The 15,096-nt window shown below is 57.1% G+C and overlaps 1 protein-coding gene across 1 annotated transcript; it reads right to left on the bottom strand.

Moving 5' to 3' along the window:
• Positions 1-413: 413 nt before the first annotated feature.
• GTSE1 (G2 and S-phase expressed 1) lies at positions 414-14,532 on the bottom strand. The gene is made up of 11 exons (XM_087814983.1): positions 14,358-14,532; positions 10,711-10,768; positions 9,993-10,611; positions 9,004-9,174; positions 8,234-8,360; positions 6,534-6,908; positions 4,708-4,780; positions 3,786-4,001; positions 2,005-2,209; positions 1,342-1,554; positions 414-841 (listed from the first exon to the last, which is right to left on the bottom strand). The coding sequence occupies exons 1-11, from the start codon at positions 14,431-14,433 to the stop codon at positions 758-760; spliced, it is 2,217 nt and encodes a 738-aa protein (XP_087671109.1). The 5' UTR covers positions 14,434-14,532; the 3' UTR covers positions 414-757.
• Positions 14,533-15,096: the final 564 nt, after the last annotated feature.

Here is a 15,096-nt window from a genome sequence, read left to right as displayed (position 1 = left end):
GTGCGGCCCGCAGGGCGAGTCCCCGGGCACCTTCTCTGAGTGCAGGCTGCTCCGCCTGCCCCAGACCTGGGCCTGCATGGAGACCTTTTTATTCCCATTAGTTTGTTTTCATCACATCCCCACGATGTTTTAAAAAACAATTGAAGTTTGAACCTTTAGGCCGCCTTCCCCGCGTGGCCCACCCCCACCGCCCGCCTCTGGCAACCACCAGCCTGTTGTGTCTGTGGGTTCCTTTGAGTTTCCAGGTGTCAGCGAGAGCACACGGCGATTCTTTCTCGGCCTGACTCCTCACTTAGCACGATGCGCCCGAGGCCCACCCAGCAACACCCACGTCAGGCTCTGGAGCCTGGACGCCGGGTCTTGCCAACCGACTGGCACGATAGACAAACATTCCGTGTGCTTGGAAATGAAGATATGCTTTAATGTATTTTCGTTTATTTTACAGTTTAACTTAAATCTAGAATACTTAACTTTTCATACAAACTTAGGTATTAAAAGAGTCACTTGCTGTTTTACATAAAAAAGGTTCAAAGCAGATTTCATCGGGAGGGCTCCAGACAGGCACCCCACGCAGTGTGGGGTGGCAGCAACAACGAGGGGGGTATGAACACCCCCCAACCCGCAACCCCCCACAGTAATTTTACTTAGGTTCAAATATATTTTTTCCAATACAGTTGCCCCTAGGATTTATTTCTAGGGGTTGAAAACCTCTCTAGGACAGTTCTCGTAGCAAAGAGTGAAATGAAGTTTACTCCACTCAGAACTTGAGCAGCGGCGACTCCATGTTTTCTTTGTTGGCCTCGGGGCTCAGCTGGATCAGAGGAGAGCACAGGTCTATCAGCTGCCGGAGAGAAGTGGCGGAGGTGAGCGGAGCACCCCTGTGCCCCACCCCAGCCGTACACTGTACACCGGGGACTTTGTTTACTGAAGCCTGGGCTACCCAGGAGCCACCCAGCTGTGGCTCAGGCCAAAGCCACTCAGTAAACCTGGTTCGGGCACACTGACATCTCAAGGGCCACTTGAGGGGGAAAATGCCACCCATTGAAGCACTCGGTCCATCAAACAGCCATGCTCCCTCATCACACACGGCACCAGGGACCCTGGAGTAGAGACGCTGTGACCCCAGCCCTTGGAGAGCTCCCGGGTTCCTGGGCAGGATCCTCAGCGGGACTGGAACCCTGAGCTCTCGCCACCAAATATGAGGTGTGCACGAGACATGTTACCTTAGAAGCCTCAAAGGCCACTCTCTAGGGTCACTGTGATGTCCCAGAATCAAGGAACAAACCCAGAACAGAGACGACCCAAGGCTGAAGCCACATGGGCCCTCCTGCCGTGCCTCACCTGTCCCACCTCGCGGAGCGGCTTGGGTGCAGTGTTTCTGCCTGTGTCTGGGGTGTTCACCAGGAGGTCGATCAGAGGCCGACTTTCAGATCCCAGGGCCACGTTCGCCTCTGGAGTGTTGCCAAAGTCAATGAGAGGGTAGTCGGCCAGGGGCGAGCCTCCTGCCTTCGGAGTGATGCGAAGCTGATCCAGCTGGATGTCCACAAGAACAGCCTGGACAGGAACACAGGGTTTAGAGGCGATTCATGAATACTTTTACCCATCGTCTTGGGAAAACAGGTCTTGCTGTCCCAGGGGGCCAGCAGTTTGGAAAACCACAGAAGGAGGGCAGGGATGGGCTCTTGGTGGGGAGAGCTGGCTGCCCTATGCACCTCCCTCCTGCCAGTGGCCAGCCCTGGAACTCCCATGGACCCCTCCCTTCTGCCCTGCTTCCCCTATGTCCTGTGAAGCCTGCCCTCAGTCAAACGGGCAGAGGTGTGGCCTTTTCCCCCTCCAGAGGCTGCAGGTGCCAATGGCCTATCTCTGGCTCAGCTGGCCCTGGAGGCCGCATCCCAGGATGGAACCCTGCAGGGGCGACCCCACCCGCCCCGTCCTGAGTTACCACATGGCTTCCAGGCCGGTTCTGCTGACCCGATGAACAGGAAAGCAGTCTATTTCCTTTACCTCCTGGGGGACCGTCTCCTCGGGTGGCTGTCCCCCATCCAGCGCTGGTTCTGTGGGGAAACTTTCTGGAACAGTGACATCACCCTTTTCTGGGGAAAACCGGAGAGCCTGCGGCACCGCAGCCCGAGGAGAAAAGCTTTTGTCAGGCGATACTGCAGAGCCCCGGGGTGCGGCCTGGCTCCTGCCTCCACTCCCTGGAGCAGTCCTGCAGAGGAAGGAGGGAAAGTGGTGAGGAAGGTCCTGTGCGGGCCGGTGTTGGAGAAGGGACCACAGTGGGGAGCACCCTGCTCCGTCAGCACTGATTTCCCAGGTCCCATCAGCCCTGAAACTCTGCCCTTCTGGTGTCAACAGCACCCATTTTACTCCCTCTGCTTAAGGCTATTAAACAGGAAGAAAGGAGCGAGGTCACTTGGGGAGCTGGCCTCCGTCCGAGACTGCAGCCCTGCAGCTTCCCTGTGCCGGACATGCCCACCCACCAGCCCGGGAGAGCCCCTGGGCCGTCCCACAGCCGCTGCCTCAGGAGGCTGGCCTGGCCTGACGCCCGGACAGGTGGGACCCCCTCGTTACACACTCCACAGCAGGGCCCCCCGGTGACACCGCCCCCTTCCAGGGCAGACGATGCTTTGAGGACTGTTTCCCGATGGCGCAGTGCGCACCGGCCACCTGGCTGCCCGCCCAGCGGGCCCTCAGACTGACTTGCATGATGAAACCACGGAAAGTATTTTCCGTAAATTAATACACTATATTCTTTTTAATACTTTAAAGGGTTTATAACAACCTGAAAAAAGAATTTTTTCCTCTGTTTACATGTAGAAACATACAATGTACTTAAGCGGGTCACTGTAACTGGTCACACACTGGGACGTCCGTTTGTGTGAGCACAGCCTTGGTCCTGCCTCGTCTGCTCCCGCCCCGTCTAACACACACGCTGGCCGCTGGCCGTGTCCTTCCAGGCTTCCCTACTCTCACAGGGCTGAGAGACATCTGCACACAGATAAATACACGCGACACACACGCCTGCCGTGGGCGGGTGCAGAGTTTCACACACCAGGACCTCTTTCTCAGCCATCGTTTCTTTTACAGACACGGGTCCCATTCCACGCCCTCCTCTGCACCCTCTCGCTCAGGATTCCTATGGAAACGCCCGCAGGTTAGGGGGTACAGGGCTCACCCAGGCCTCTGCCTGGTGACCTAACTGCTGGCTGGTTTCCAGTGGTTGCCGCCAGTGTCTCCGGCTGCCGCAGGCATCTCTGTGCCTGAGCTGCAGTCTCATGGGCGGCAGGACCGCTGGGGTCAGAGGTGTGTGTAGCTGGATTTTTTTTTTAATATATCTTTATTGGTTTCAGAGAGAGGAAAGGAGAGGGTGAGAGAGCGAGAAAAACATCAATGATGAGAGAGTCATTGATTGGCTGCCTCCTGCCTATAATCCGGGCATGTGCCCTGACCAGGAATCGAACCCCAATCACCTGGATCCTAGGTTGACGCTCAACCGCTGAGCCACACCCGGCCGGGCTGTAGCTGGATTTTGACAGACTTTCTGAACAATCCACCGTAATTTCCGTTTCCACCAGCTGCGTCTGGAACACCTCCCCCACCCTCCCCAGCCCGGAGGAGCAGGGCGACCTGTAAGAGCTGCCTCCGAGCTTCTGATTAGCGTGTCCCTGGTGTGGTGAGCCGGGCGCCTGAGGTGACTTCACACAGACAGGCAGCCTCCCCAGCACCGAACTCACTGGAGGCTTCGAGCTAACAAAGACTCACTACGGCCTTTATTTTTCTCTCACCTCACTGCAGACTTTCTCCGGGGCTCAGAGGAAAGTCTCCGAGCAGATGTACACAGGGGAGAAGCCAGAGTCCTGGGCATGGTTTTAGGGGTCACCCATGGAAGGCCGGAGAGCCGACGGCTGGCAGGTGTGGGCAAGCAGGACATGCGTTTGGTGCTCACAGGGGTCCTTGGGGCCAGCCCTGAGGAACACCGAGCAGGGGTGCTGTAGACGACCCTGGAAAGACAGAACCGGGATCTTAAGTACATATGACAGTGGAAACACCTAGCTATTCAGCCAACATGCTAACACAGCAGGAAGTCCTACGTTTCAACACAACAGAGTCAAGCCAGCAGCGCCCATGTGGGCTGCTCCCCGTGGGGCTGCCCCTGACCCTGTACCCTGGCGTGGGCCTGGTGACTCCTTGGGCAAGGCCCTGCCTCTGTCCTCACAAGTACCCATCAAGTGTGACCACACTTCGCAGGTGGTGGCAGGAGAACATGCTTCTCAGGAGGTTCAGAAGAGATCTGTGCTTCACTGGCACAAATACTCCCATAGGACACCCTGACCCACAGCGGGTCGCTGGGCACACGTGGACGTGCAGGGCCACTGTGTGCTCATTCACTCCCAGGCTCACAGCTGTCAGAGCCAAGTGAGGACACAAGTGAGTCACCAGGGCACCTGTTCCCCAGGCATATCTCCTTCCCTCCCTGGCGGTGCCTGTGGCAGCAGCTCTGAAGGCGGCTCCACTGGGTGGCCTGGTGGAGAACCGCCCCGCAGGGGGCCAGCCTGCGCCTAAGTGAACTGCAGTGGAGGTAGAGGTGACACTGAGAGACAGGGGCAAGGCCCGGAGGCATGGCCGGGCCGTGGGGTCCCCGTGTGTACGAGGGAACTGCGAGAAGTCAGCAGGTGCGCGTCTGTTTATAGTCATGTGGCCCCTTACCTCCCCGCCGACGCGCAGGACTGCGGCCTCTGTGCCTGAGAGAACCTGGGCGTCGTGCTGTCTGGGGGTTCACCTGAGACAAGAGAGGAAGCATGTGGCTCGTACACCGTTTGGTGCCAAACAAACTCATTAGGTGCACAGTGAGCAGCTGCACACGTGTTGGGCGAGACGCCAAACTGCCGAGTCGGGAAGTGCTGGGAAAACTGCCTCTGCTCACACGGCCGGGACACACTCACATGGCTCACACAAGTGGGACATGCTCACACGGCCAGGATATGCTCACACGGCCGGGACACGCTCACACGGCCGGGACACACTCACATGGCTCACACAAGTGGGACACGCTCACACGGCCAGGATATGCTCACACGGCCGGGACACGCTCACATGGCCGGGACACACTCACATGGTTCACACAAGTGGGACACGCTCACACGGCCAGGATATGCTCACATGGCCGGGACACGCTCACATGGCCGGGACACACTCACATGGCTCACACAAGTGGGACACGCTCACACGGCCAGGACTCACTCACACAGCTGGAACACACTCACATGGCCGGGACACGCTCACACCCCAGCAGCCAGCTGGAGGCCCTGGGACACAGCCTACTCAGCAGAGACTGGGGGAGGCCACACATCAGCAGCAGGGCCGAACTGCCCCAGAGCAAAGGCTCTTTGAGACTTGTGCCACTGCAGCTCGAAAAGAGGCCTCAGAAGGAACTAACTGTCTTGAAGTTCACTGCCTGCCACAGCAACATGCAGCTCCTTAAAGACAGACAACCCAACCCAGACATTTGGAAATGTGAAATTTCAATGTCTGGCAGACAATAAAAAAGTATTAAACATGCGAAGAAGTGGGAAAATTGACCTTAACCAGGAAACAGACCCCAGAATGACAGGGAGGATGGGATTAGGAGAAACAGGCCTTGAAACAACAATTATAAACATGTTCAAGAATTTAAAAGAAAACACAAACACCATGGGGACAAAAATGGGGAAACTAACGTAGGGAATAAAAAATTAACCAGATAGGCTCAGCAGCAGATCAGACGCACACAGAAGAAAGATACCTGAACCTGAAGACAGGACAGTGTTAGCACAAGAGAAGGGCTGGAAAAAGGGAACAGAGCCTCGCTGACCCGTAAGACAGCACCAAGAAGTCTGCTACACACGTGCTTAGAGTCTCGGGAAAAGAGGAGAAGCAAAATAAATATCTGATTTTTCCAGATTTGATAAAAAATATCCACCCATGGCCCTGGCCAGCGTGGCTCAATGGTTAGAGTGTCAGCCTGCTCACTGGAGGATCACGGCTTCGATTCCTGGTCAAGGGCACGTACCTGGGTTGCAGGTTCACTTCCCACCCCTGGCTGGGGTGTGTGTAGGAGGCAACCAGTCCATGTATCTGTCTCACATACATGTTCCTCCCTCCCTCCCTCCCTCTGAAAAGCAATGGAAAAAATATCCTTGTGTGAAGATTAAAAAAATAAAATAAAATAATAAAAAAATCCACCCACAGAACAAAGAAGCGAAGTACCCTCAGGCACGCTAAACACAAAGAAAGCCACAGTGCAATTCGCATGATCCAAGTGCTGAGACAGCAAGAGGAATCCTAAGAGCAGCAGGGAACAAGGGGCTGCCTGGAGGGAGGGGTGCAGGATTAGACACCCCCGGCCTCGCATCCGAACGAGCCAGGGACACGCGCAAGGTGCCCTAAGGAAAAGAGCACGAAGAAATCGTCGTCACCAAAACCAGTCATTTTTAAACGTTAAATATAAATTTTTCACTATTCTAAAAACACAAGAAAACTTCTCTTTTACTCACCAGTAGGAAACTTGGGAATTTTAAACTGGTTCGTAGGGGCAGGCGTCCCCTTCGACTTGGAATTCAGAATGGAGTCTCGCCTGGCACTCCCAGCCCGGCTCAGCTGAGAAGATCGGGGCAAACTGGACTGAGCATTCAGCCTCGGGCCTCCCTGTTCCGGCGTCCGTGGCTGGGGGAGAGCCGGCGTGGCGGGTGCCGGGGGCGGCTCAGCTGCGGGCTCGGCCGGCCCGGGGCACCGGCTCTGCCCACACACAGCCGCAGGGCCCGCCTGCAGAGCCGGCCGGACAGCGGTGGCTCCCGCTCGGCCTGGCTGGCTGGGGTTGGAAGGAGGCCGGGAGCTCTCTGCGGAGACGCTTGGGCATTCGCTTGATTTAGCTGGAAGGGGAGACACACAGATCCCGTCACCACTCAGGCTTACGTGGTCTTCAATCTACGATGTTATTTGACACACACATAAGGTAAGCCCTCTTCAACATAACTGCTTAAAATGCTTCCCAGTGAGGAAGATCACCACTGTCAGGATGATTCCCACATAAAAACGTATGACACAATCACCAACGTCCTGCGTGTCCACCAGGCAACATCCTCACACGCGGCAGCCCAGGCTGCTCCTGGCCCGGCCAAGTGTGTCCTGAGGCTGATTCTAGACAGTGACCAAGGTGCGTCCGAGCGCACACAAGCTCACGCCCCCCTGTGCTCACTGACCACGCGGCAGCAGACACCCACCCGAGCGGAGTGGATGGAACGAATATCCTCAGGTGGGGATTAGAAAAATAAAAATAAAAAAACTGTAAGAGCGTGACCGACGCCACAGCTCACGTTATACCAGGCGTAGCGGGCACACCACATTCCTGCCCCGAGCTCCGTATCCGACCCAGAGGCCCCCCGTTCAATCTGCCCCAACCTTTCCCAGAGTGCGGAGTGCAGACGCCATCCACAAAAGTGGTGCTGACACCTGGACCAATGCGGCAAAACAGACGTCCTAACCCTGGTGTCACGGAACTTCCTCCCTGAACACGGGCCACGGGCCAGGCTGGCACCTGTTACCGTTCTAACGCCCACAGGACACTGCCGGAGGTCTCCCCCCTCAGTCTGTAAAACTATGGAAACAACTTAAGTTCCTGTGACCCCCACCCGGCAGGGAGGATTCCAAATCAGATCACCCGGACTCCAGCTGACACTGCTCACGCTCTGAACAAAGCGCACACTGTGTGCCTGGATGAGCATCCGAGTCCATGCAGCAAACAATCTGAGGAGGGGCTCGTCCTTCAGAGCAGGAGACCCAGGCCTCTCCGCACGGCCTCTAGGGCTCCTACCTTCACCACTCGCAGCCGCGATTTAAACACTCATCCAGGAGTTAAAGGGTCACGGGCACAAGATTACCTGGAACAGTCCTATTCTGAACACCCACACCTGGCTACATGTCCTCAGGGGCTGGTCTTGGGCACCTGAGCGCTCGCCCACTTTGGGATGGCTTGTACCACCCTAAACTAAACTGCCCTCTGAGTGTATCTCTCCCTGAGGGAGGGGAAGCACCCCCCAGGCGGGGACCCTGACAGTCTCCCCTGCTCAGACCACAAGCCTTCCAGAGCCTTCTGTTGAGCCTAAGTGGGTCTGTGAGAACCGTCTTTGAGGGACGGCCAGCACTCAGGGCCTTGCCTGGCCAGCTCTGGGTCCACGCTGAGTGGCGGGTGCCTTACCTGTGCCAGCCGCTGGGGAAGTGCACACACTGGTGCTCACGCCAGAGACAGACCCCCGGGAACGGGGCTTCCTTGCGAGACTGACAGCACAGCCAGGTGGCTTTAACAGGGTTTTCTTCGGCCCCACCTGAAAAAAATGTTAAAACTCAGCAAAGGTCTCATTACCCACCCATTCCTTATTCCTGTGAAAGTGGGGTGCTTTAAAATAATTTTTAATAACTTAATAATTATCATCTTGAATGAGAAGAGAAAGGTCAAGCAGCACTTCTCAGAGTCCCGCGGGAGCCTCACCAGGGCGCCCGCTGGAATGTGGACTTGGGGGCCCGGACAGCCCCACAGAATCAGCAGCTGTGGGGCCAGCTTTGGGCAGTTTGTGCAAGTCCATACAGCTCGGTTTGGCCACCAGTGCTGATGGGCAAACAGCAAAGATGTGGACAGTTAGTCCCATGCCTGGGAGGAGCTGAGGTTTCAGGCAAGGACATCCCACGTCATCCCGCCACGACCATGAGGGCACAGAGAGCACCTAGCTCTGCCTCAGACACACTGACGCGACCGGAGACGTACAGAGAGGTACCTTCTCTCTAAGCGCACAGCTCCCAGGGGGCAGAACCCAGCCTCCAGCACACAGTGGGCATTGTGCCCAACTGCCTCCCAGGGATCCCATTCCCAACCTTCATTTTAACGCAGAGACGCATCCCACACATACAAAGCTGCCGCCTTCCTCCCTCCGCTCACAGGCCACAGCCCACCCGAGGGCCCAGCCAGCCCACCTTGTTAGGCACAGGGAGCGACCGCTTGCCCTGGACCAGGTGGCTTCCTCTGGCTGGCAAGCTGGTAGCATCCTGGGCAGCGCTGGGCTTGTCAGGGGGCATGTCCCCACGGGGTTCCTTTTCACTGAGGGTTTTCGTCCTGGAAGGACTGGCTGGTTTTTCTCTCATAGGCTGAAATTTTTAAACTGAAACGTGAGAACTGTCCAGAATTTAACACAGTACAGACACTGAGGCTTGGCTCTGGAGCACCTGCAGACGCCATCTATGTCCCCGAGGTCAGGGGCTCCTTCATTCATCAGCAAGATAGAGGGGAGCGGCAGCTCACTTCCTCCACCAACTCCCCACAGACAAAACAATGACGGGCTCGGCCTTCTTATTAAAAACGAGGTGAGATAATAAATACCAGGAGAGACACGGCCTCAGCTGGAGACACTTCAGGCTAAACCTGGAAGCAGTCTTCCCGACACCCACCTTCCCTTGCCCTAGTGCCCTCTTCCCGACACCCACCTTCCCCTACCCCAGTGTCTCCCCCACGAGCCTCCAAGACACAGCTTCCTGGAGCTGGCTGGTCATGCCCACAGGCACATCTGCCCACTGCCACGTCCCAGGACAGCCCACTGGTTAACACCCGGGACGGAAGCATCTAAACTAAGTCACAGTCAGGAGAAAGATGCACAGATACTCCAGGAGGGGATTTTTGGAAGCTGCTTGTTAATGCAAATGAAACCCCTAGTGGGTGGCATGTCCAATGTTGTGACAAAATCAAAGAAAAATGTCGACCAGAATTTCCGAGGAGGAGTCTTTAAGTCCTGACATCAGCAAGGCGGCCCTGCCCAGCTCCCGCTCCTGCTCTCCCACTACCATGAGCCCTCGAGCAGCTCCCCCTCCGGGGTCCTCCAGTAAAGGTTCCCACGACAGGGCTAACCTCGGAGGCTCGTCAGCAAGGGAGCCTCCCGCGTCCAGACCGGCACCCGGGCGAGGCTGCCTACCTTCTCCAGGGCCAAGTGCGTGCTCCTTCCTCTCACAGACGCCGCGCGGGGCCGCAGCAGTTTGCTGACCACCTTCTTCTGAGCCGCTGCCAGGTTCGGAGGGTGAGCGGGACTTGGTTCCACGGGCAGAGAACAGGAAGAGAGCGGCGGGCCCTGCGTCTGGGGGAGGCCGGCCTGGGCAGGAGCACGCTGTGGGCCCGCGCCCGAGGGGGGCTGGATCCCCGCCGCCGGCGGTCCCCCCAGGGGGCTGTCTGCCAGGTAGTACGTCTCCCTCTTAAGTGAGTTGGGGCTTTTCTTGGTTTTATGTTCTCTCTCAAACAGGTCCATTTTTAACCTGGACTCCTGTATAAACCTCTCCACGGCCTGGCTCCCGGGGTCCTCGTGCCTGGCTGGGGCGGCCGCGCTCCTGCTGCTGCTCTCTATCTGCAAGGCCAGCAAGCGAGCCTCCTTGTAAACCTCCACGAACTTCTCCCCGCTGAGGGGGCTCCAGCGGAAGGGGCTTCCTGATGCCGGCAAAAGAGGCTCTGCGGGACTGGGGCTATTTAACTCTAAACTGGCAGCGATACACCTTTCCTTGTGCCCAACAGGCCCAAAAAAGACCTCGTTGTCTTCTTCCGCACTGTTGTGAAAGAAAAGGATTATTAATCACGCCGGCACTTAAAGGGGGGATTTGACTGCAGCTACGCCCAAGGCCAGGGAAGAAAACTCAGCTGTTTACCTTAAAGAAGACAACGAAAGATCGAAGTCAAATTTTTCATCGGCCAAAAGAAGAAGTTCTGGGGGGAGAAAGTCTGCCGTTATTTTAGGGCTGGCGCCAGTAAACAGAAAAACAGCTGTCTCTATTGCTATCAAAATGCTTACGAAATTTCACTCCCCAAAGTGTAACTTACCATCATTTTAATGGTCACATTGTCATAGGGGACTCTAGATTACCTTACGTTTTGCATTTTGTTTTGTAAAATAGCACCTGATATTCAATGTTCGCTAAGCTGTTCCCAAAGCCCAAGTGCTTTTTTTTTTTTTAATATGTTTTTACTAATTTCAGAGAGAGGGAGAGAGACAGAAACATCAATGATGAGAGTCACTGATCGGCTGCCTCCTGCACGCCCTCTACTTGGAGATCAAGCCCACAACTCGGGCCTGTGCCCTGACTGGGGATGGACCCGTGACCTCCTGGTTGATAGGTGGACACTCAATCACCGAGCCACACCAGCCGGGCCCCAGTACTGGTTTTAAGACATAATCTAAACTGCACTTCTCCCATCATTCAGGTGGCTACCCGAGACTAGCCAAGTCGTCCTCAGCTACAGAACATTTTCAGATAAACACCCTGCTTACAAACTACAAAACAGCTATTCCCCTTTTGAAAACAAATTCAGTACTGTTCAAACACACAGTAGGGACTCCATGAGTAGACGTGTTTGTTGACTGCCGCCTCTTCTTGGAGCCCATCTGAACCACGTCCACATTCCCACCATGGTGCTTCACAGCCCGATGTGTTTACAAGCCTGACCCCCTCTAACAGTCAGGCTCTGGGTTAGGGGGTCCCTCTGCTGGGAGTGGGGCGCTCCCTCCGCTAGCTCCTGCTCCCACTCCAGCCTGCTTCTCCCTGGGGCTCCCACAGCACCCAAACCTGTTCTCCACCACTGCATCGGCCTCACTATTCTATAAATGTCTCCTGACTCTCCTGTGGCCCCAACTACACTGTGAGCTCCTCCAAGACAAACATCTAATTCTCCCAAACTCCCCAATGTCCAGCCAAGGGTCTGTGCCCTCAGCAATTATCTATCAAGATGCACTGAACTGAAACTTCAATCAGGCTTATACAGGACTTCACAAAGCATGTCTTAGCAAGCTTAGCAAAACCACAAAACCAAGAAAGTACTAATATCCTAATTAGGCCCTAATTAGTCAATTCAATTAGTCCTATTACCTAATCAAGGGAAAGGTGGAGAGCACAAATGCACAAAAGAAATAAACAACAGTAACCAGAGAGAGAGGATAGTAAAAGATTCATAAACAAGTTTGCTCAACTCCATGCACATAACCTAAGCACTTGACTGAAATGGATAATTTTCCAGAAAATAGAATTTATTTCTTGTACCTAAATTATATAAATTAATTTATTTATAAAACTTGACACCAGGACTAAGAAAAAAATCTTTTAAAAAACTGGACAAATTTATTAAAGAGTGATTCTCCCCTGGAAAACCTGAGTCCCAGGTGGTTTCATAGGATAATTCTATCAAGTCTTTAAATAATACAAAATTCCAAAACTATTTACATTGCTCCAAAGGACAGAAAAAAGAAACCTTCGCCCAGCCGGCGTGGCTCAGCAGTTGAGCATCGACCTAGGATCCAGGAGATCGCGGTTTGATTCCCGGTCAGGGCACATGCCCAGGTTTTGGGCTCAATCTCCAGCAGGAAGCAGCCGATCCATGACTCTCTCATCATTGATGTTTCCATCTCTCTCTCTCCCTCCCTCTCTCTGAAATCAATAATTAAAAAAAAAAAAATGTCATGACTAATGAAAGCAGCTTGAGTGGAGGGGTGAGGGCAGGAGGGGTTGGTTGGGGTTGAGGGATGTGAAAAAATAGCAAAGCCAACAGAGAAAGCTCTGAGCGCGGCAGACACTGCAGTGGAGAGGCCACGGGGACACGCGGGACAGGAGTGCATCTGCGTGTCGATGTGAGAGGCAACGGACGGACAGAAGCAAGGGTGCAAGGGGAGGGCGGCAGCGGGCTCGGCGCAGGTGGAAGGGACCGGGACCGGCATCTGGAAAGGATGCCACAGGAAACAGAGGGCAGCTGCAGACACCTTCCTCAGTGCCCTGAAGAATGGATGAAGGTTAGCAAAGCCTCTAGGGCGGTTTCTGCACAGTGGAGGTGTTACGGGCACTTGGCCACCCAGTCTGCCTGCCCCACGTGGGTGTTGGGGAGCAGAGGATAACCCGCTTTAACAGAAAAAGAGGCCCAGCCGGGCGTGGCTCAGCAGTTGAGCACTGACCTAAGATCCAGGCGATCGGGGTTCGATTCCTGGTCAGGGCACATGCCCGGGTTGCGGGATCAGTGACTCTCTCATCATTGATGTTTCTCTCTCTCTCTCTCTCTCTCTCCCCCTCTCCTTTCCTCTCTCTGAAATCAATAGAGATATATTTAAAAAAACAAAAAACAAAAAAAAACAGAAAAAGAGGACACTGCCCTTAACGCATCCGTGAGGCCTCAGGTGCTCTCACCTGGACACTCACACCTGAGTGGAAGCCAACCAGACAGCGAAGTCACAGCCGGGCTGACTCACTCACAGGGTAGAGAAGGCCCTGAGCCCGGTTAGTAGGTGGGAACCAGCAGCCGACAGACAGAAAGGATCCCAGTCAGTCCCACAAGCATCCCGGTGCCCGCGGAGCCCCGGGGGGTGTTCTGGGGGTGCTGCGGGCACTGGGGGTGCTGCAGCAAACAAAGGCGGTGACAATCCGGTTCAGGGGAGAACTTAAAGCTGGGCGGCAAGGGGGGGTGGAGAAAAACCAAAGATAAAGAGGCAGACAGGCCCTGGCTGGTGTGCTCGGCTGGGTGGAGCGGGGCCCCTGCACCCAGGAGTCGCGGGTTAGAGCCCCGTTGGGGCGCAGGTGGGAGGCACCTGGAGGATGCTTCTCTTTCCCTCCCTCTCCCGGCCCCTTCCTCTACATCAAGGAAAGTCACGTCTCTGGGTGAGGATTTAAATTAGTAACAATAAGAAGACAGGCGCCTCCGTGCGTCCCCTGGGCCCGGAGCCCGTGAGTGAGTGAGCTCCCGCACCCAGTGCCCGCAGCCTCCCTGAGCTCCCGGGGCCCGGTGCCTGCAGCCTCCCTGGGTGAGCTCCTGGGGCCCGGTGCCCGCAGCCTCCCTGATGAGCTCCCCGGACCCGCTGCCCCCAGCCTCCCTGGGTGAGCTCCCGGACCCGGGGCCCGCAGCCTCCCTGATGAGCTCCCGGACCCGGTGCCCGCAGCCTCCCTGATGAGCTCCCCGGACCCGCTGCCCCCAGCCTCCCTGGGTGAGCTCCCGGACCCGGGGCCCGCAGCCTCCCTGATGAGCTCCCGGACCCGGTGCCCGCAGCCTCCCTGAGTGAGCTCCAGGACCCGGTGCCCCCAGCCTCCCTGAGCTCCCGGGGCCCGGTGCCCGCAGCCTCCCTGAGTGAGCTCCAGGACCCGGGGCCCGCAGCCTCCCTGATGAGCTCCCCGGACCTGGTCCCCCCAGCCTCCCTGAGCTCCCGGGGCCCGGTGCCCCCAGCTTCCCTGATGAGCTCCCCGGACCCGGTCTCCCAGCCTCCCTGAGCTCCCGGTGCCCCCAGCCTCCCTGAGCGCCCAGCCTCGGGGCGCAGCGACGGCCGTACCCTCCTTCCTGGGCGCCTCCATCTCCGCTTCTCGGGGCGGGCCGGCCGCAGGCTCCTCGCCGCCGCCGCCTTCCATGCCCGGGGCTATCCGGGCGGGCTGCAGGGAGGAGGGGGCAGCCGTGAGCGGGCGTCGGCCGCAGGCCACCCGGGAGGCGGCTCCAGGCAGCTGAGACGCGGCCCGGCCTCCGCGGGGCGCCCCTGCGGGCCCGGGGCTCCGGGGGCGGCAACGGCAGACCCGGCTCCCGGCGAGGCGGCGGGGCTTTGATCCGCCAAGGTCCCCACGGAGCATGCGCGGGCCCCCTCCCCCCTACCTGCTGCGACGCCGCCGCCCGCACGCCTCCGCCCCGGATTTAAACGCGGCGCGGCGGGAGCGGCGCGGGCTGCGATTGGTCGGTTTGAAAAGGGCTCTGCGAGGTCGCCGTGCCCCGGTGCATCCTGGGGGTTGTAGTCCGCGCGCCTGGGCGGGGGGCGTGGCGCGCGTGCGCACTGCCTCCGTGCCCGGGTGGGCTGGGCTGGGCACGCCAGGGACGGGCGCAGACCCGGGCGGGGTTCGCTCCGAGCCCCGCGGTGTCCCTGCAGGTTTAGCATCAGGACAGCTCCGTGTGGCCGCGGGCGTGGTTCTGATCCCCGCTCTCCATCTGTAGATGGAGAAAACTGAGTCCCTGTCGCAGGGGTGCTGTTGCGAGGACCGCTTTGAGCAGCACGTGGTTCCCACCCCAGGAGGAGGCCCCGGTCGGCG

This window comes from Miniopterus natalensis, chromosome 2, assembly GCF_054644295.1.
Source record: "Miniopterus natalensis isolate mMinNat1 chromosome 2, mMinNat1.hap1, whole genome shotgun sequence".
NCBI lineage: Eukaryota > Metazoa > Chordata > Mammalia > Chiroptera > Miniopteridae > Miniopterus > Miniopterus natalensis.
This window is presented reverse-complemented; position numbering and strand designations above follow the sequence as displayed.

Bases quoted from the DNA above. Each gene is read 5' to 3' on its own strand.
- GTSE1 (XM_087814983.1), bottom strand. From the start codon at position 14,433: ATGGAAGGCGGCGGCGGCGAGGAGCCTGCGGCCGGCCCGCCCCGAGAA. The intron at 10,769-14,357 runs GTACGGCCGTCG...TTCTCCCCCCAG, and splicing joins GGAGGCGCCCAGGAAGGAGG to AACTTCTTCTTTTGGCCGAT. The intron at 842-1,341 runs GTGAGGCACGGC...TCTCTCCGGCAG, and splicing joins CGCTCCGCGAGGTGGGACAG to CTGATAGACCTGTGCTCTCC.